The 22,065-nt window shown below is 37.5% G+C and overlaps 1 protein-coding gene across 1 annotated transcript in view; it reads left to right on the top strand.

Annotated features, from left to right (window-relative positions):
* AMMECR1 (AMMECR nuclear protein 1) overlaps positions 1-22,065 on the top strand; it is a 116,614-nt gene that overhangs the window by 56,007 nt on the left and 38,542 nt on the right. Inside the window, exon 2 of the mRNA XM_040265077.1 lies at positions 832-942. Within this exon, the coding sequence (XP_040121011.1) occupies positions 832-942 (111 nt within the window). The remainder of the gene's footprint in view (positions 1-831; positions 943-22,065) is intronic.

Genomic DNA, 22,065 nt, shown 5'->3' with positions numbered 1-22,065 from the left:
GGAGAAGACAATGGCACCCCACTCTAGTACTCTTGCCTGGAAAATCCCATGGACGGAGGAGCCTGGTGGGCTGCAGTCCATGGGGTCACTAAGAGTCGGACACGACTGAGCAACTTCACTTTGACTTTTCACTTTCATGCACTGGAGAAGGTAATGGCAACCCACTCCAGTGTTCTTGCCTGGAGAATCCCAGGGATGGAGGAGCCCGGTGGGCTGCCGTCTATGGGTTCGCACAGAGTCGGACACAACTGAAGTGATTTAGTAGGCAGTAATGGCTCTGTAGTCAAGACTGGCCAGGTTTGAGTTCCTACTTCATGATGTATTAACTGTGGTACTGCTTCATCTGTAAAATTGGAAATGTTAGTAATAGTATCAGGCCTCTAGAGTTTTTGATGAGGGTTAACATAATCTGTTAAAGCCACTTACTGGACTTTCTAACATATAGAGCTTCCCAGGTGGCTCAGATGGTAAAGAATCCACCTGCAGTGCAGGAGATGCGGGTTCAATACCTGGATCAGGAATATTCCCTGAAGAAGGAAATGGCAACCCACTCCAGTAGTCTTGCCTGGGAAATCGCATGGGCCAAGGAGCCTGGTGGGCTACAGTCCATGGAGTCTCAAAAGAGCCAGACACTTAGTGACTAAACCACCAACAACATAAAGAATACATTTAATACAGTGTAGCTATAATTGTTTCTAAATGCAGCTAAGCCCCTGAGGGCCTGTCATCTAGTCTGTATTTCAGGCACCTAACCTTGGGATAGTAAATATTCAACAAATATTTCTTTGAATTGAATTGATTGATTTACCCTATTTTTATCTTCCATTACAGCCCACTGTTTGTAACATGGAAGATTGGTCGAGACAAAAGATTGCGTGGATGCATAGGTACTTTTTCTGCCATGAATTTGCATTCAGGACTCAGGGAGTACACACTTACCAGGTGAAGACCAATTTTTGTTACCTCTACTTCTACATTAAAAAAAAAAAAAAAAACCTTATGAAACTTAAACTTGATTCTTAACTCCTTTTCCTTTCCTGAACTGTCAACATTCTTGACTCCTTTCATGTCAGACTTTTTTCTCCTCGACCATTTGCCATATCTCTGATAAAATGTTATTGATATATATTATAATATAGAATACTGTGATTACATGTATTCTGCCATAAATGTCTTTAAGTGTTTTTTTTTCTTTCAATGATCAGCTTATTTTGTATAACTTGAAAATCAATGACCAAATATCCATGGATTACTTACATGTATTATTTCCATAATAACAGTAATTGTATCTTCTTTGTTAGGCTTTTAAAAAATTGTTGATGTCTATCCCGCCTCACCCATTCTGTTACACTTTTATGTACTTCTGGAATTGAAGGGAGAACCTAAGAAGAAAGTGATGCAACAGCCTGACAGCATAATCATTCACATTCTTACTTTACCCAGAGTTAACTGTAGCTTACTTATTTTGTTTCATCCAACACAAAGACAAAGTAATGAATGCCTCATTACAGTTGTTAAAACTTTGTTCTTAATTTCTGAACTCACAAAAAAGCTATCTAGCATGCCATCAGATTTTTTTGGTTCAAGTTTAGATTTCTAGCAAATTGTGTTCTAAAATTATTTCAAAAGAAAAAATTCCTTAAATAATAAGCTATTAGTAAAGGAATTTCCTGTTTTTGTTCATATTTCAGGGTGATTATCTGATGCAGTTTCTATAGTTGTAAAATGCACGGTGTCTGTCCGACAGGAAATTGGTCCCTGTTGACTCTTGGTACTTGGGGCAAGCTTCTCAATCTCCAGTAGATAAAGCAGTGTTTAGAGTACTTTATATACTTTATAGGAATGTTAGGGAGATGTCAGGGGAATGAAGTAGCAATAATAATCAGTCACTATGTTGCTTCAGGATTAATGTTGTAGAAGCTTCATTATTTTACTACAGAAATGCATCAATGCAGCTCATATCACCAGTTATTAAAATACTGGTAACTGAGTTAAGTATTCTTATATTTGAAGATGTAGCTCATAGCTACAGGGTTGTCTTAGCTTACACCAAAGCCCGGAAAGAAAGGAAAAGGCTTGGAGAGTCACATTGATTCTTAGATTTTCACAGGTATTAAAAGTGGGGTGTTTGGACTTGATTAAATAATATCTAAATAACAGGCAGAAAAGGGGTTAAAACACACATTCTGGAAATAACTACAAGATAGTACAAATATAAATCTAGGCATGTTAGATTTTCTTCCCTGACAAGAAATATCATGGACTCATTTTGGGACTTTAGCAAATTCTGCCAGTGACTATCTTTTTGGGACAGGTGCATAAAATTATCTTTTAAATAGCTAATGAAAGACAATTTATTATACATTTCCTAAAATAAGTTGTTATAAGGAATACTGGTTCCTTGGTATTGCTTGAAAAAAGAATTCTATGGTCAAATAAATTTTGGGAACACTACTTAAACAACTTTAAACAGCTCTGCTCACTGCAGGATTTCTCAGAACCCTTTTATCCTCCCACCCTCTTATGTTATGCCATTAGTGCTCCAAGGAACACATTTTCAGAAACAGAAGTATGTTATAAAATTTCCATTTTTCTTTAAAGTTGGGGTGTCCAAGTAGATAGTATACAAAACCTTTGTACTTTCAAATGAAACCGTGGCAGAAATCCCAGTATCAAATATTGTATACTTTAGAAATCCTTAGTAGCAGTAACTGTAGTAGCAGTTTGTTTTTACTTAAAAAAAAATGAAATTCTCTTGTGTACGTTGATAGAACTTGTGGATCTGTCTCCTAGGGCAATTGCCAGAAGAATTACAGTATATTTTTTCTGACGATAATATGATTCTGAATGAATCATTCAAATAGTTGAACTTAGAAATTTGCCTACATTTGTATTTGTACATATACAAATGCAGTCTACTCTTCCTGTTTACTTTTCAACTTTTTCCCCATGTTTCTGTACAACTTGCTGAAATCATATACAACACATTAGAGAGAGATGTGTGTTTGTGTATGTATATACACACATACGTACCTAGTCTTCTCATTTTTGTTGGACTTAATTTCTTTTTTTGCTTAATATGATAATAATGAAGTTATTTGGAAGAGAGGAACAAAGAAAACAAGTCTCAAAATACACAGTTGTTCTTTTTTCTGGATTCATATTAGAGTCAAAACTGTGTTGTCATTTTTAAAAGTGGCATAGGACACTTATCATTTCTATATGCTGTTGTTATTAGTGGTATTCATAGCTCCTGTTTTTTAAGAACTTACTACATGAGAAGGCGATGGCACTCCGCTCCAGTACTCTTGCCTGGAAAATCCCATGGACAGAGGAGCCTGGTAGGCTGTGGTCCATGGGGTCGCAAAGAGTCAGACATGACTGAGCGACTTCCCTTTCACTTTTCACTTTCATGCATTGGAGAAGGAAATGGCAACCCACTCCAGTGTTCTTGTCTGGAGAATCCAGGGACAGGGGAGCCTGGTGGGCTGCCATCTATGGGGTCACACAGAGTCAGACACAACTAAAGCGACTTAGCAGCAACCATGTCAGATACTGCAGAGGAGCTTTATATGCATGGTGCACACAACAACTCTTAGGTATTAATATCCACATTTTAAAAACAAGGAAACTGAGATTTAGAGAATTTAAATAATGTACCCAATCACACATCTAGTAAGTGGTAGAAACAGGATTCAAACCTAGGCTATCTGACTGCAAAGTGCAAGCTCTTAACTACTACATTTAAGATAAGATAAAATAAAATTTTCTGAGAATGTATGTTTTGCAGCTTCCTGGTGAAAATAATGAACTCGAAAGCAGGTTCCTATAAATTGTTTAATCATGGGTCAGTAATTCTTCAAAAATTCTAGTTAGCAGTTAAGATGAAGTTTAGAACATTATTTTAATAGACTAGTCAGAAGAAAATTGACTTGGATTAATGTTGTATAAAAGAATAATGCTTTTTACAAAAATATACTATCATATGAAATGAAATAATGTTCTTTGCCTGAATGTAAATTGTGGGTTAGACTCCAAGAAGAATATGATTCTTTTGAACATAACAGTTGGTAATTCTTGGAGTCTGGTCTTTCAGTCTTAAAACCTATATATAAATCATAAAACTTATAAATGGAATCAAATAAACTTAGTAGGTTTGGAATAAAAGAGAAGGAGAGAACAAAACCAACAATAGTGAAATTAAAGACTTGTCAGGTATAGATGTCCTTTAAAAAAAAAAAAGGATGTCTGGTAACTCACTGTTTTCATCTGTGACTAGATATTATTCAGTTTTCTTCATGTTACTCAGCTATACTCTTTTTTATTGTAAAATATACATAGCATAAAAGTTACTACTTTAATTTTAAGTGTATAGTTCTATGGCCTTGGATACATTCATACTGATGATGCAACCATCCACCATTCATCTCCAGAACTTTTTTATCTTCCCTAACTGAAACTCTGTACCCACTAAATTCTGACTCCCCATTTCCCGCTTCCCAAGCCCTTGACAACCATCATTCTTATACTTTCTGTCTCTCTGACTCTTACTCTTCTTGGTACCTCACATAAGTGGAAGCATGCCATATTTGTCTTTTATGACTGGCTTATTTCATTTGGCATAATGTTTTCATGATTCACCCATGTGTTAGAATTTACTTCCTTTTTAAGGCTAAATAACAATTATATGTATCTTCTACATTTTGTCCATTCATCCACACATGAAAACTTGGATGGCTTCCACTTTTTGACTATTGCACATAATGCTACCATGAACATGGGCATGCAAAAATCTGTATGAGTGCCCTTTCTTCTTTTAAAAAGCTAACCGTTATATAGAAGATAGTGATCTAGTTTGTTTGTGGTCTCTTAATCTCTAAAACCTAAGTGTAGGGGAGGGAAGTGGGAGAGGGGTTCAGTTTGGGGAACACGTGTACACCTGTGGCAGATTCATGTTGATGTATGGCAAAGCCAATACAATATTGTAAAGTAATTAACCTCCAATTAAAATGAATTTATATTAAAAAAGTGCAATTCTGAAAGCAAACAAAATAAAATTAAAAAGAAAAAAATAAAAACTAAGTGTAAGAAAAATGACCAGGTACTTTGTAAATGAATGCCTAATCTGCATTAAGTTTTTATGTATAAATATACTGCTTTAAAATTAAAATACTTGACATAGCCCAGTTTTACGTTCTCCCGAAATCAGATTGATTATATTCTTTGCAGCCAAAGATGGAGAAGCTCTATACAGTCAACAACAAAAAAAAGACCAGAGGCTAACTGTGGCTCAGATCATGAACTCCTTATTGCCAAATTCAGACTTAAATTGAAGAAAGCAGGGAAAACCACTAGACCATTCAGGTATGACCTAAATCAAATCCCTTATGATTATACAGTGGAAGTGAGAAATAGATTTAAGGGCCTAGATCTGATAGATAGAGTGCCTGATGAATTATGGACTGAGGTTCGTGACATTGTACAGGAGACAGGGATCAAGACCATCCCCATGGAAAAGAAATGCAAAAAAGCAAAATGGCTGTCTGGGGAGGCCCTACAAATAGTTGTGAAAAGAAGAAAGGCTAAAAGCAAAGAAGGAAAGGAAAGATATAAGCATCTGAATGCAGAGTTCCAGAGAATAGCAAGAAGAGACAAGAAAGCCTTCCTCAGTGATCAATGCAAAGAAATAGAGGAAAAGAACAGAATGGGAAAGACTAGAGATCTCTTCAAGAAAATTAGAGATACCAAGGGAACATTTCATGCAAAGATGGGCTCGATAAAGGACAGAAATGGTCTGGACCTAACAGAAGCAGAAGATATTAAGAAGAGGTGGCAAGAATACACAGAAGAACTGTACAAAAAAGATCTTCAAGACCCAGATAATCATGATGGTGTGATCACTCACCTAGAGCCAGACATCCTGGAATGTGAAGTCAAGTGGGCCTTAGAAAACATCACTACAAATAAAGCTAGTGGAGGTGATGGAATTCCAGTTGAGCTGTTTCAAATCCTGAAAGATGATGCTGTGCAAGTGCTGAACTCAATATGCCAGCAAATTTGGAAAACTCAGCAGTGGCCACAGGACTGGAAAAGGTCAGTTTTCATTCCAGTCAGTAAGAAAGGCAATGCCAAAGAATGCTCAAACTACCGCACAATTGCACTCATCTCACACACTAGTAAAGTAATGCTCACAATTCACAAGCCAGGCTTCAGCAATATATGAACTGTGAACTTCCTGATGTTCAAGCTGGCTTTAGAAAAGGCAGAGGAACCAGAGATCAAATTGCCAACATCTGCTGGATCATCCAAAAAGCAAGAGAGTTCCAGAAAAACATCTATTTCTGCTTTATTGACTATGCCAAAGCCTTTGACTGTGTGCATCACAATACACTGTGGAAAATTCTGAAAGAGATGGGAATACCAGACCTCCTGACCTGCCTCTTGAGAAATCTGTATGCAGGTCAGGAAGCAACAGTTAGAACTGGACATGGAACAACAGACTGGTTCCAAATAGGAAAAGGAGTACATCAAGGCTGTATATTGTCACCCTGCTTATTTAACTTATATGCAGAGTACATCATGAGAAACGCTGGGCTGGAAGAAGCACAAGCTGGAATCAAGACTGCCGGGAGAAACATCAATAACCTCACATATGCAGATGACACCACCCTTATGGCAGAAAGTGAAGAGGAACTAAAAAGCCTCTTGATGAAAGTGAAAGAGGAGTGTGAAAAAGTTGGCCTAAAGCTCAACATTCAGAAAATGAAGATCATGGCATCTGGTCCCATCACTTCATGGGAAATAGATGGGGAAACAGTGGAAACAGTGTCAGACTTTATTTTGGGGGGCTCCAAAATCACTGCAGATGGTGAGTGCAGCCATGAAATTAAAAGACGCTTACTCCTTGGAAGAAAAGTTATGACCAACCTAGATAGCATATTCAAAAGCAGAGACATTACTTTGCCAACAAAGGTCTATCTAGTCAAGGCTATGGTTTTTCCAGTAGTCATGTATGGATGTGAGAGTTGGACTGTGAAGAAAGCTGAGAGCCAAAGAATTGATGCTTTTGAACTGTGGTGTTGGAGAAGACTCTTGAGAGTCCCTTGGACTGCAAGGAGATCCAACCAGTCCATTCTGAAGGAGATCAATCCTGGGATTTCTTTGGAAGGAATGATGCTAAAGCTGAAGCTCCAGTACTTTGGCCACCTCATGCAAAGAGTTGACTCACTGGAAAAGACTCTGATGCTGGGAGGGATTGGGGGCAGGAGGAGAAGGGGACGACAGAGGATGAGATGGCTGGATAGCATCACCGACTCAATGGCCGTGAGTCTGAGTTAAAATCCGGGAGTTGGTGATGAACAGGGAGGCCTGGCGTGCTGCGATTCATGCGGTCGCAAAGAGTCGGAAACAACTGAGCGACTGAACTGAACTGAATTAAAATTTTGATTTATTGTAGACTGAAATAAGACCTTATACATAGGCCGAGGATTTCTCCCAGTTGTAAAAATACATAGTTCCTATGTAGGTAGCAGGAAAACTGTGAGAATTACAACATGGAACTATTAAGTAGACTATTATTTCCTTGACCTGAGTAAAAGCAGGAAAGATTATAGCAAGTAAGCAGGACTGAGAGCTCAGAATTACTGATAGAAGTTTATCCATGGTGAAATTAAGGTTCACAAATTAGTATATATATTAGTGGTCTAAGCGTCAAGGTAGAAATATTCTTTATTTCTATTGAAAATAATTTCTAGCATTTATCAAGCTAGTCGCATTAGTGGCTTTTACATGTTAGAAAGCAAAGACAAATTTATTTCCTCTTTTTCAGTACTTAGATTATATAGTTTTATAGAAAGGAGAATTACAATTAGTATGGATGAACATAAACATCTCAGTCGAAGAAAATTCTTTAAGATCTTGATTAATAAATTGTCCAGCGAAGTGTAGGTCTATTTCTTTATGTAAATTCAAGTTGATAGTAATTTTTCTAGAATATATAAGTGATTAATAGATGGGGTCTTATTTCATAAAACAGGAATATGGCCTATTGTCACTCTTAAAAAGCTATCTTTCTTTTCTTCTCCTTTACTTGGTTGTACTTAGATGGCTTGGCAATGAAATAATTATTACAGGTGCAGGCAGTGTCTGGAACTTGATTCAGAACTATACTACTTTGTTGCATTGCTTAATTCTGAGAAAATAGCAAGGGGGGTTTATTCTTTCTAGGGAATAGGGTGACCATATCAGAGGTGATGTGTTTTGCTTTCTGTGAGAGAGTGTTTGTGTGGGGGGGTTGGGGGGGATGAGAGAGAGAGGATGATTTTTTCGTTTACATGTTACAAATGTTCACTTACTATTAGGCTTTTTGAGATAGTGCAAATAGCTAACAACCTAGTTTATTACTTTCAAAGGTCCTGGCTAGATTGGGTACTTTTGGATACTTAGTAAGTAGATTCATTGTAAACCAAATTTGCTTTTATATTTTGGTGTTGTAATCTGGCATTTTTCTAAAGCAGTATGAGTTTAAAAGCATTGTAAGCAGCATAATTATATTTTCCCCCTCAGGGGGCAGACTCTTTTGTGATCATTCTTATTCTTGATTATTTTAGGTAACTAGACTTGGCTCATTGTGAATAATTAGTTTAAACAAGCTCCCCAACTCCTCATGGTAGCAACACCGGGATTGATTTTTCTTATGGAAAAAAAAAAAAAAGCTGTACATGAGTCACTTCTGACTATACCCTATTGTCAGCGAAGCTCATTCTGGAGATGTTAATGCCAGACTATTTTTGGCATGTGTCTGTGGCAAGGCTCTCGGCTAAAATATGTTTTTTTGAGACAGAAATTAGATCTATCAAAAACACTATGCAAAATTAATTATCTTAATTTATAATCTACATTTTGTTACCTTTTACAAATGGTAGCATGGCTTGAGTCCTAAAATTTATCCCTCATTTGTTAGTTTCAGTATATAAATTACCAAGTGAGAAATTGTCAGATTTTATAAGCATTTAATTTGAGGTGTAGTTTGGAACCTAGGTTGCTAAATGTCCTTTACTCAGTGTGTCAGAATCTGGAATCTTCACTTTAGCCACTAGTTTAATGCACGCCTTCATTATTCCATCGTTGTGCTAATGTGCAGAGATGTGGCCAAAAACTGGGCAAGAGAATGTGGCAGGAGAAACCAAACAGTGAGAACCATTCCCAATATGGGTGATGACTCCTGAGTTGTAGAGACTTGTCTGAGTTCATATAGCACCTAGTGCCACAGAAATTAAATGTATTGAGTATATCAGATTCTAATTCCTTATCACGTCTTCCAGATCTTCAGAGTCTCCAGTTGGAATCTCTGCTTCTTTGAGACACAGGCACAATGCCTTTGGGTCAAAAATCAGTAAGAAGGTGAAGGTGTGAGAGAAGCTGAAAATTGGTGAAGGTGTGGGAGAAACTGAAAATGGTGTTTTGCTCTATCAGAGCTCTTGGTTTTTGTGTTTCATAAGGAGAGGGTAAACTAGGAGAAACTGAACCTATTCTTACATCTATCTCTAAACTTTACCCCTTTGCTCTTAAAAAGCTGCTTTTTCTTCCTTTAACTATGTTTAAACAGTTCATCCTGTAAATCTAGTCTAAATTTTGCCTTAGGAGTTTATAGTATAGTAGGAGAGATAAGTTATATAAATAATTATAGTCCTAGGTACAAAGTGATTTTTGCCAAAGCGTCAGAGAAAGTTATACTGGATAAACAGACATTCTACATCTGTAATAAAAGCAGAAATGTATTTAAAGCAATTTATGAGATTATTTAGTCCACTCCCAGTTCACTCTGAGTAAAAGCAAAACACTATACCACTTTTTGGTTTCTTTTTTCCTATGTGGACAAAAGTCCAGATTATAGGGATGTGTATAAATTGTTATTATCAAAGTGACCATATACAAGGTATTGGGTATTCTGAGAGATTTTACTAATAAATATTTTAAAGGGAAAGGGAATGAACTTGCTATGGAAAAAAATAAAACCTCAGAAACAGTACGTGCGCACACACACACACACACACACACGCTCTTCACCAAAGTGTCTAGAGTTGGAATATAGCCCTGATGCTTGGCAAATGAAGGAAACTAAAAGTTAATAGTTTAGATTTCACTTTCCTTTTGTCCCATTAAAGTAAATCCATGTTTTGTTCCAGTCCAGTAAACTGATATCTACCTCCTTTCCTAAGACTCACTGCTTGAAATATTCTTCATTTTTGAGGGGATGAAAGACTGAAGTGGTAAAGATAAATTAGAACACAAATATTGTATGAAATTAGTATCACATTAGATGTGGTCTAAAATCATACCATAGGCATTTAACAATATATTTACTTTTGTCTGAACATTCTAAAAACTAAATATTGGGTCTACTTATAAATGCCTGAAGTATTTGAGTCATTAGGGCATGAATGAACAAGAGAATGGATTTATATCTTAGTATTCTGGAAGAAGAAGATGCTAACACCAATGTATGCTCAAGGTGATTATTCATGTCTAGAATATCATGCAAATAATATACACTTACCTCTCTAAGGGACAATGTTACTAGTTATTTGAGTGCTCTAAAATAATTGAATGTTTAAGTTTGGGGGCAGCAATTTCATATTAAATTTTCAGCTATTATTTTATGAACATGAGCAAATACTTGTTAAAAGACTTCCTTAATAGGCAAAAGAAACAGCCCTCTTCAGTGATCTTTGCCCTTCCCCCAAACTTTCAACTACCTCAGATATGGATATCCGGAGTTGTAGCCTTTGGAAAACATTTTCCTTTTCATTATTGGTAACAATTTGGTGTTCCTTAATACCTAAACACTTAATTGTTAGCCCTTTATCTTACATTATAAATATATTTGTCTTAGAAACAATTTCCAGATTTTTTTTTACATTCTCTCTCACTTTTTAAATAAAAAGCAAGCATGATATCTACATTTTCTCAGCTGCTTCTTATTAATGAAATTAATTAAAACACCCATAGTATATAACAAATAAAATAGACATCAACAAATGATAACAAAAAAATTCTACTGGAATAAGAATTTCATAGGTGCTAAGGATTTTTAAAGGTGAAAACTAGTATTTAATAACTTCAGTATGTTTAAAATTTAAAAGTGAAGAAAATTCATTAGATTCATAAAGTATAGATTTACAGTTGGTCTCATGTTCAGAAAAATTTTAGTTTCACAATTTTACTTCAGCCCACGAAGCTACTTTGTAAATAAATATATGAAAACTACAGTGTTCTTGCCTGGAGAATCCCAGAGACGGGAGAGCCTGGTGGGCTGCCGTCTATGGGGTCGCACAGAGTCGGACACGACTGAAGCGACTTAGCAGCAGCAGAGGCTTCATCATTCAAATCAGGTTTAGCAGGTTTTCTCCTGTTTTTAAGCCTCATTTTTAAAATTTATACATTGAAGTACTAACTCTTGTGTCCTTTCTAGTGGTGAAAGAGAAGATTAGAAAAAGCCATAAAATAAATCCTTCAGAAGCTTTAATTAAAGGGATTGCCCAGAACTCAACTTCCTGTTCCTATACCTGACTACTTTTAGGACTGCTTTATATGTTCCACAAAGCTGATTTAAAAGGCTGCCATTTCACTAAGGATGGGAGGAAAGAGAAACGCCCTTAAATTCTTCAGGCTGCTTTAAATCTAAATCATTCTTCAAAATGGCCTTCCACTGCTCCTTGGCTAAGGGGGGTGGATTGATTTGCTTACCTAAGTAGGGAGAAGGCTGCTAAGCCTTGGAAATGAGTGGAGCTGCATTGCAATATTATGAAGAGCAATAAATAACCCATAACTGTGGCTAGACTGACATTGCTAATGAGGTCACAGGTTCAATCCCCATTTGGGCCACTTGGCTTTGTTTTGCTCTGATTGACAGCCTGCACCCTAGACCCTGGGCAGTGGATTCCAGGGGGCTTCAGACAAGAACATGTGGGCGATTCAGTACCACACCCCAAACCTCGGCATTGTCTCAGCATATGAAACATGCCACACTTGGAGTACCCCAAACTGAACTATCTCAGAAATAGGTGTGTGCGCTTATTCACTTAGTTGTGTCTAAATCTTTGTTACCCCATTGATTGTAGGCTGCCAGGCTCCTCTGCCCATGGAAATTCTCCAGGCGAGTATACTGGAGTGAGTAGCCATTCCCTCTTCCCAACCCAGAGATCGAACGCAGGGTCTCCCACGTTGCAGGCTGATTCTTTACAGTCTGAGCCACCAGGGTAGCCCAAGAATACTGGAGTGAGTAGCCTATCCCTTCTCCATGGGAACTTCCCAACCCAGGAGTCAAACTGGGGTCTCCTGCATTGCAGGCAGATTCTTTACCAGCTGAGAAGCCCAGAAATAGTTAATACTAAGTCCAATAATAATTGCTTTGACTCTCAAAGAAAAAAAAAGAATGTTCAAAATGTTAGTTTCTTTTCAAAAGCCTTTGAAGGGAGCCAGTATGACACTGGAAAAAAGAGGTTTTAGGAGTAGTGGTGGGACTGAGAACACAGTTTGGGTTTCAACGGGCCTGAAAATGCTGCGGACCAAAGAGGAGATCTCTGGTTTGATCCCTGGTTTCAGAGAAGTTTGGAGAAATTGTGTCTTAGTTCCTCTTTCCTGTAGTGGCTGGGAGTGGGAGCCATCTCAGATAATAGTGGATTTCAGCTGAAGCAACTCTTAAGCACTTCAGTGGTGACTGGATGACTGTTAAATTCACAAGGTTATAAAGGCATGTTCTAAATGTACTTGCTCCTTTTGAAAAGACAGTTTTTGAAAAGACTGCCTTTTAAAGTTGTCATCTCTGGTGTATTAAGATGTTCCCATGCCTCATGCATCAGCTCACTAAGGTGTGCGTCTGCTGTCTAAGCATCTGTGCCCTCCCATGCTGTTGCATCGTCCTCGTCATAGCTTTTGTTATTGCTTAGAACAGCAGGCTTACCCCATCAGACAGAATGGATGCAGACTTACCCGCTGGCATGACTAAACTCTCCTCATTTACTGTTAGTGGCTCAGATGGTAAAAAATCTGCCTGGAATACAAGAGATGATCCCAGGTTCAATCTCTAGGTTGGGAAGATCCCCTGGAGAAGGGAATGGCTACCCACTGTAGTATTCTTGCTTGGAGAATCCCATGGACAGAGGAGCCTGGTGGGCTACAGTCCATGGGGTCACAAAGAATTGGACATGACTGAGTGACTAAGATACACTATACCCGCAACACGAATACCCTTTCTGCCTACCCATCTTGTCTGGAGTAAAATCAGTCATTCCAAAGCCTGTATTTCACTCAGAATTAAGCTCACGTTCTAAAGTGTCACCATTCTTTGTCTGCCCCTGCCTCTCCCCCCAGTTCCTATTCCCATCCTTCTTCAAAAGCACAGCATCCGAGGCCTTAACCTCACACTCCAGCCATGCACACTCCCACTTCCCAAATGTAGTCTTCTGTGTCTCTGTGGCTTTTGAACTTTTTTTTTTCTCTGCCAATCACACCTCTCTCCATTTCTAGCTAGTCAACTCCTACTCATCCTTCAAGATTCAACTTGCTCATTACTTCCTCTGTGAGATTTCCTAGACACTCCCCAGTAAAGCTGGTCCATCTCTGTATTCATATAGCACTTTGTTCAGGCCTCTATTAGAACACTGAGCACATTGACTTGCAATGATTAGCTTTACATGTTTGTCTCTCCGTTTTGAAATCACTCTCAGTAGTAGTTTACCAAGCCACATCAAAGCAGATCAACAGAAACCAGGCTTATGACTTTGGAGCAACTTCCCTTGATCCTAAGAACCATTTTTACTCTCTTCCCTTTCTGTCTGCTTCTGTTAGCTTAGGTTTGTCACCTTCTCTTGCTGCCAGTGTACTTGAGCTGGCAGGAGTTGCCAACGCTGATTGGTAGTGAGAGGGGTAGTTTAAGGCCACTTGGAGCTAGACTGAGCCAGAAGACAGGGGTCCTTACCCAGTACACTTTAGAAAGCAGGTTAACATCAAGTCAGTCTCTTGTTGTAAGTGCTATAAGTAACTAAATTGATGCTCACCATGGAACCATAGAGCGGGAAGGCATCCTTAGAAGTCATCTAGTCCAACCCCCATCAGGTACTTTTATCTCTCTTAAAGTCTCCCAAGAAATGGGCATCTAGCTTCTATATGAACCTCGCCATTGACTTGGAACTCACTCCAAGTAGTCATTTCATTCTCAAACACCTCTAAACCCACCACCACAGCTCCAGTTACCACATAGCTTGGGTTGAAGTGCCAGAAGTCAAAGATTGCCTGTATTTAGCACTTTATCCTTTATAGAAAGCCACATTAACCAGCAGTGGTTAAACTTGCCCTCTGAGTAATGGCTGAATCTTTAGAAGTTTAGGAGTGGTTAAGATACACAGCTTTACAACTGACTCCCATCAACCCACTCATAACAATTTTCATTGGCTCCTTATTGAAACCTTTGAAGCTGCTACCACTGCATCTTCTCTCACTATGTTAGACTTCTGGAATTGGCTGGGCCAGACAGTCCACAGATTCCAAGATAGAACTGGCACTAGAATTTTTAGTACCCACAACAATTTATCACAGAAAATTCTGTGAGAGTTAGAACACAAGTCTTCTGACATCACCAGAGACTGTCACTACAATTTTCACAATAGAAGGTATCCATAACAGCATGTAAATTTATTTATTTTAGTTTTATGTTAAGAAGCATATAGTCTCAAGGCACCCTGTTATAATCATTTTGTAATGTAATGTCTCATTCTCAAGTTATCTGCCTTGGGTCAAGTTTTTGGCATGTTTCCATAAAATGAAGAATGCCCTTGGAGTGATTCAACCAAAACTACAGGTGTAACAGGATACCAGTATTGAGAAGCCTGAAGTAAATGCATATATATATAAAGTTTATATATATTATAAAGTTTACTCTTAGATTTCCCTTTATGTTCAAACATGCCTCTAACATACTACTAGTTATATTTCCTAAGCACAAAAATAATTTCTATCTTTGTAGGTGTGCTGGACCTGTCCTAAGTATTTTATATAAGTCACCTCATTTAATCTTTTCAGCAACTGCATGAGATTGAAGGTATTTCACTTATGTTACAGTTAGGAAAAACCAAGGCTTAGAGAGGTTGAGTGACTTGCTGAATGACAGCTACTACTTGACAGTACCTGAATTTGAACCTGATCCTGTCAAAGTCTGTTCCCAACCACTGTGCTGTACTGCTCCCCTCCAGAGACACTGTTCCCTCTTCTCCCATGAAAACTTCTTAAAGCTATTTGTTCTGCTAACTCAGCTGGTACCCCCTGGTCTCAGCTAACAGGAAAAACAAACACTGAATAATTTTTCGTTCAGGGACTCACTTTCTTAACTCAGTCTCCCCCAAATCTCCCATACACCCTCAGCCTGTTCTTTGCAGTCTTACTCAACTTCTCCTGGGTTCTCTTTCCTTTTAGAATCCTGTGGTGCAATGTCTCCCTCATGTGCTCTTTTTCTTCACAACCATCCTCTCAGTTCAGTTTGTGTTCTGAACTCCTCCGATCGTCCCATCAGAATGGATCATTCTCTCAGGGATACACACCCAAGCTTTGATTTCTCTCTGTGCAGTATTTGCGTTTAACATCAGCCAGTTTCCATGGAACGCTGGTTCAGCCTGCAGGTTTCTAGCCAGGCATAACCCACTGGAATCTACTTTGACTTTTGAAGGGTTTGGGGAAGGCTTCACCATCAGGGACTGAAGATAAAAAGCCCTGGTTTTGCTCTTCTCCACACTCCATCAAAAGGGAGACATTTTGGAAGGAAGAAATTAGTCTGTTCCTTGAAAATTATAATTAAGGAAACGAATTCCAAATTTCTAGATGATTCGGGCCAAATTTACTGCCGTAGTTTTCATTTTTCTAATTTGAAGTTCCTTAGGGCAACTTATAAAACAAGAAACAGCTATATAAATAAAGGACAAATATATCCATGACTGACATTTTCTTATATTAATAAGAAAGGAATTTCAAAAAGGAATTGTATGTATTTGGTCATGGACTCTCAGTTTTACCAGACTTAGATTTCTTACGATCATAGGGTTTAAAAAGATAAAATGATCCAGATTGTGTTGATCTAAGTATTTGGAAGACGGGTGCATTACCTTTTTAAAACTTTGAGGTAAATGGTAATAAAAGCTTTAGAATCATAGGCTTTGTGCATATCTTCTGTTTTTGCTCCTAATCCACTTAATTTTTTTTCTTTTTCTGAAACAAATAATACATTGTTGGAAATCTGTTTTCAGAAGAGGTTTTTTAAAAAACATTAAATTTTTCTTCTGTAAAGGAAGATACTTTTCAAAATGTATATTCATATACTGCCTGTTAATTCTAAGCTTACAATCAGTGTTGGTTGTTACATTGTCCATGTCACATGTTTCTTAATAAGCTTTCAAGAATTTTGCAAGTATAAGAAGTTGTCATTTCACATATTCAAGACCCCCCATACCAGAGATTCTTCATGGCAGGCAACATGGCAAATTAATGATGCAGTGGAAGAGAAACCAGTAAATGGCTTGGGGATGCCAGGCCAGAAATTAGTAGTGTATTTTGTCTTTGGGATGTCAGTGAGGCTAAACAAGACATTTAAGTGTCATTGGTAGGCTTACTTTATAGGCCAAAGAGGTGGGAGGAAAGGGGGATAGGGGGCCTGGTAGAGCAGAAATTCTGAGGAATTGTTCAATGTCAGAGTTGATTGCTGCTGTTCTGTCTCTTGCCTTGGGTGTATTCCATTTTAAGTTCAAGACTAAGAAAACCTTTCAGAAGGAAAATTGAAACATTTCAAAGCAAATAAATTAGTAAACACTCATGGCTCTCCAGTTTCCTGTGGCAGATTCTGTCTTTTTCCTAAAGGATTTGCCCAGGGTTTTTCCCAAACCCTCCAAGTTACTGCTGCTGGCTGCACTGTGTGCTCATTACACACTGCTTGGTGCCTCAGTTACAGGACTTGCTTTATCTTGCCTTGCAGTATCCTTAGTTTCTGGCTTGATTGTCTTCCCTACCTAGATGGGTAGTTCCTTCAGGATGTGGGGTAAATTTTTCACATCTTTGCATCCCTTAAGTAGCTGTGGGGAATTAGGCATAGATCAAAATAAATGTTTGAATAAAAGCATTCAGTTCCCTTAGTATAGTGAAGTAATTGTTTAGTTAGGTGGATAAGGTAATTAAAATGTTAGAAGCCTATGCAAGAGAAGCGAGAAATGAAGATTAAAGCATCTCTGAACATGTAAACCGTAGGACAACAAAATTATTTTGTAAAGGCAATTTACTTTCATGTTTAGGAACGAACCTAGATACAACCTAAGGTGAGGCATATCTGTATTTTGTTTTCTATTTATAATTTTAAATCAAGGAGCATTATTTGCTTTATAATTGCATCAGTTGTCATTTAATAAAGGATGGGAACACAGTTCTTATGGGAGACTTTTTAGGTTGATACAATATTTCAGTATCCTAGTTGCAGCTATTAAGTTTTGCTATTATAAAGTGAAACAACTGAAATAAAAAGTTTATAATATGCTCTATGGCAAAACCTATATATATACTAATTCTAAAAATAAGATGACTGAGAAACAGAAATAGCCTGAAGAAAGGAAACGGGAGTGGAAACGGGAGTGATATTTAACATCCTATATTATTACCTGTAGTGCACAATTGCAACTTATAAGCATTTAGTGCCACAAGGCTGCTTACTAGAATTGTTTCATGAGGGACATTTTATTCACAGTGGCATTGCTATCCATGTATTTTTTAAAACTCCTCAGAAATGGCCATTTCTGTGAAGTTTTACTTGTAGTTTCTAGTCGTAAAAAGGTTTTAGTGAGCAGGTGATGGTTTGTCAGAAATGATCTTTCTGTGACAGCTGGACACTTTGGAGGGATGAAAGTTTGAGGTGAGCAATCCCAGGTCATGTCTTCACATTGTGTCATTTTTTTTGTATCTAGTTAACTATGCTTGAATCTGTTAATGGATGAAACCACACAGAAAGGCTTTGTTGACATAGAAATAAAACTTGAATTCAACAGACAAAACTGTATCCCCACCCCCTCTTTTCCAAAGATGACTTGGGCTAAGGATTGTGACAACATTTTTCATCATTGTGTTCAGCAAGTTCAAAAAAGTCCTCTTGAGGGATATGACCTCTAAGGGCTCCCATCTGTGATTTATCTGTGGGAATATTTGCTCCGGAGTGGATCCCACCCTACTATGAGCCTGACTTTCCTTGTCATTCCCCCTACAATAAATACTATGCGATATTTGTCTGTGTAACAGATAAACAGTTTGGGGATTAAATAGAATGCAGTGGGGGAAAAAGAAGTTTTTTTGACATGCATTTGATAGGAATGTGTTAATTTCAACAAAACATCTGGTATTTAAAAAAAAAGCTGTGAATGCAAGACATTTGAGGGGGTTATGGAAGGAGAAGGGATTTACTGTGCTTAACAATTGCCAGTAGTCATACCACTTCCAAGTTGTGATTTTGTCAGACTTGGAAATTAAGTGGGATCAAGTCTACTCAGTCCGCCAGTGGGAGAAGATCCAAATCCAGCTGCAAGAAGGACCAGTTACTGATTAAGAACTCAGACTCTACCCAGTGTCTCCTTGCTAGTTTTAATTAATTTGCTTCATATTGCCCTTTTTAATTTCTGGGTTAAAAAAAAAAGACTGCCTTTGTGGCTTACTGGTTGAACTTGTACAGCTGAATCTACAGTAAAAGGTCTTTCTTCATTGGCATTATTTTACTACAGATTTCAGTGTTCTTACTGTTCTACTTATTTTCTTAATAAGGTAATTCAAACTTAGAATAGTTACTATAGTTTCAAAGCTTGATTGAAAGATGCATTCAGTATTTTCTCTAAATAAGCAGCAATTATAACAGCAGAGCTGTAGTTAAAGATAGAATTTATTATAAATCCTGATAGTCTTGCTTCTTAATTACATCAGGCAGAAAGAAGGTTTATTCAGTTCAATTCCACATTTATTGAGCACTTAACTCAGCACGATACTGTACCAGGTATTGTGGGGCTACAAAGGTGAACAATATGTGATATCTACCTGCCATGAGCTTGTAGTCTTATAAGAAAGATGGTTGGTGATGGACAGAGAATCCTGGTGTGCTGCAGTCCATGGGATCACAAAGAGTTGGACATGACTGAGCAACTGAAATGAAACTGAAAAAAAAAAGAGAGATGGACAGGTACACAAAAGAACAATAAGAAAGAAAGTGTTAAGTTCTATTTAGATGTATAAACAACACTACTGGAAGTAAGAGGAATTAGTTATGGCTGGACAGACTGGAGAAGGTTTTACAGAAGAACGGCAACCCACTCCAGTGTTCTTGCCTGGAGAATCCCAGGGACGGGGGAGCCTGGTGGGCTGCCGTCTATGGGGTTGCACAGGTTTGGACACGAATGAAGCGACTTAGCAGCAGTAGCAGTCTGCGGACATTTAAGACTCCATTTCAACATTTGAAAGTGAGGATGTGGAGAACGTATGCATTATGTGTCCAAAAAAACTTCCTGAGCCAAATGCAAGGAGGCAGAACAGTATGTATGTCATTTGGGGGAGAACAGTAAAGTAACCCTGTGTGGCTTGACCTCCAGGGAGGACAATGGGAGAGAAAATCATAGACTGGGGCTGGATTTTTTTTCTAAAGGCATTAAATTTCCATTGAAAAGTTTTCAGCAGAGTAAGAGGGTCATTAGGGATGACTTGGCTGCTTGTACATAGGATGGAGTAAAAAGATAGAGATGAGAGACAAAATAGTGCAGAGGCTAATTTTAAAAATTCTAAATGAGAGATGTTACAGGCCTGAACTAGATTAGTATCATAAAGGCTGTAAAGAGACATATAACAGAAGCATGGTAGTGCTAGAACAAGATGAGACTGTGTAGGAAACAAGGTACAGGGAAGAGTTGACGATGGCTCTGAAGGTTCTTTCTAACGTGATGGGGAGATGGCACAATTACAAGTGATAAGCAATGCAGGAAAAGGTACATGTTTGACACATTGCTTATAGAAGAGTTGTTTTTAATGTCATTGTAATTTTGACTTTAATCTTAGCTTATCTTTTTTGCTGAATTTGAGCATTGAAGACTTAAAATTTTATTGAAAATTGTTTTCAAGATATGGTAGTGAGAGTGAAATATACTATTTAATATATTCTTATATCATTGTCTTATTTCTTTTTTCTTCTGGTTCTTCTGGAGATATAATCACCACACAGCACTTTTTAAGATTAAGGTGTACAGCATCATCATGACTTGACTTACAGACATACATCAAGAATGATGACCACAGTAAGTTTAGTAAACATCCATCATCTCATATAGATACAAAAGGAAAGTTTTTTAAAATTTCTTCCTTGTGATGAAAACTCTTAAGATTTACTTTCTTAACAACTTACATATACAACATACAGAAATGTTAGTTATCTTTGTCATGTTGCACATTACACCCCTGGTCCTTATTTATCTTATAACTGGAAGGTTGTGCCTTTGACTGCCTTCATTCAATTCCCCCTCCTACCCCTCACCTCTGGCAACCACAAATCTCATCTCATTTTCTATCAGTTTGTTTTTGAAGTATAGTTAACAAATAGTATGTTAGTTCCTGCTGTAGAACATAGAGATTGGATATTTTATACATTTCAAAATGATCACCACAGAAAGTCTAGTTTCTGTCCATCACCATACAAAGATACTACATAATTATTGACTGTATTCCCCACATTGTACTTTTTATTCCCATGAGTCATTTATTTTGCGACTGGAAGTTTATACTTTTTAATCTCCTTCACTTTAGAAAATACATGCATTATTATGTTAGATAGTAGTATTTAATATATTATTTTATGTAAAGGCATAATAAAGAAAATAGAGGAACAGGATCCTTGATAACATTATTTTCTTTTAGCTCATGCCACAAAGTGAAGCTTAGAAAATAAAAGATGATTTTTATAGGCTACGCTTGCTTGAAAAAAACATTGATGTTGTAACATTCGTTAAAGTACAGCTAAACCCTCAAAATTCCTTTTCTAACCAAATATACATTTTGTGGATGGGAAATCTATAAAGAAATAAATGTTTGTAAACACTGAATGGTTGTTATGGAATTTAAATATCTGTACTTATTACCTAAGAATGTCTGGGTTTCAGGGCTGAATTAAAATGTATTCCAGGCTTCCTTAAATGTAAACAGCATGTCTTTTGATTTGTCTAGGACAATGGAAACTGACTGAATTTTGTATTATGATAAAAGTCAGCATCTTCTCTTCCATCTATTTAGCAATACTTCTTGGTAATCTTTTCTCCTTTGGGGAACTTTCCAGATGTTTTGTGAATATGATTCCAATTTAGCAGAATTGTTTTTATATTGTAGCTGACTGATGTCCTAACTCTGAAACTCTTAGATTAGTGTAACTCTATCCAAGGGGTCTTCTCCAGTGTGTGTAGGAGTGCTCTGTGACACTTTGGCTTCCTTGACTGGCCTAGCCTCTCAAAGCTGCCTGTGGGGGTAGTTTCCTGGAGTCAATGAATCCATCCCCTATTGCAGTAATTTCCATTAACAAAGAAAATAATATTTCCAGGTATCCGGGGTCACTGAGTTTGAGCAGTGTTCATATAGTGCAGTAAAAATGAACAGCTAGTCCCACAAGATTATTTAGACAATTCCTTAGAAACAAATGTCGACTTGTACTTTCTGAAAGGAAGAGAAGCCCTGAAATTTAGTGAAAATGATGGGTGGTTGCTGTTGTACACGTTGTTAAAAGAATCATTTTCAAATAAAAGATTGTGAACATTTATTTTTATGCTAATATGTTGTAATAGTCTAGCATTAAGTAGTGAAACAACCTCAGACAAATGTCCAATCTGTTTTATGACTACATTTATTTCTTAATTTTTCTTTACAAAACTAATCACCAATGGTTAGTTTTATCTGAGTATGGATTATGCCTTTTATGATCTCCCATGGAAAAACCCTCCTAAATCAAGAACTTTCAGCTACCTTACTTGG

Source organism: Oryx dammah, unplaced genomic scaffold, assembly GCF_014754425.2.
Source record: "Oryx dammah isolate SB20612 unplaced genomic scaffold, SCBI_Odam_1.1 HiC_scaffold_23, whole genome shotgun sequence".
Classification (NCBI taxonomy): Eukaryota; Metazoa; Chordata; class Mammalia; order Artiodactyla; family Bovidae; genus Oryx; species Oryx dammah.
Note: the sequence above shows the minus strand (reverse complement) of the source record. Positions and strands in the feature narration are given on the sequence as shown.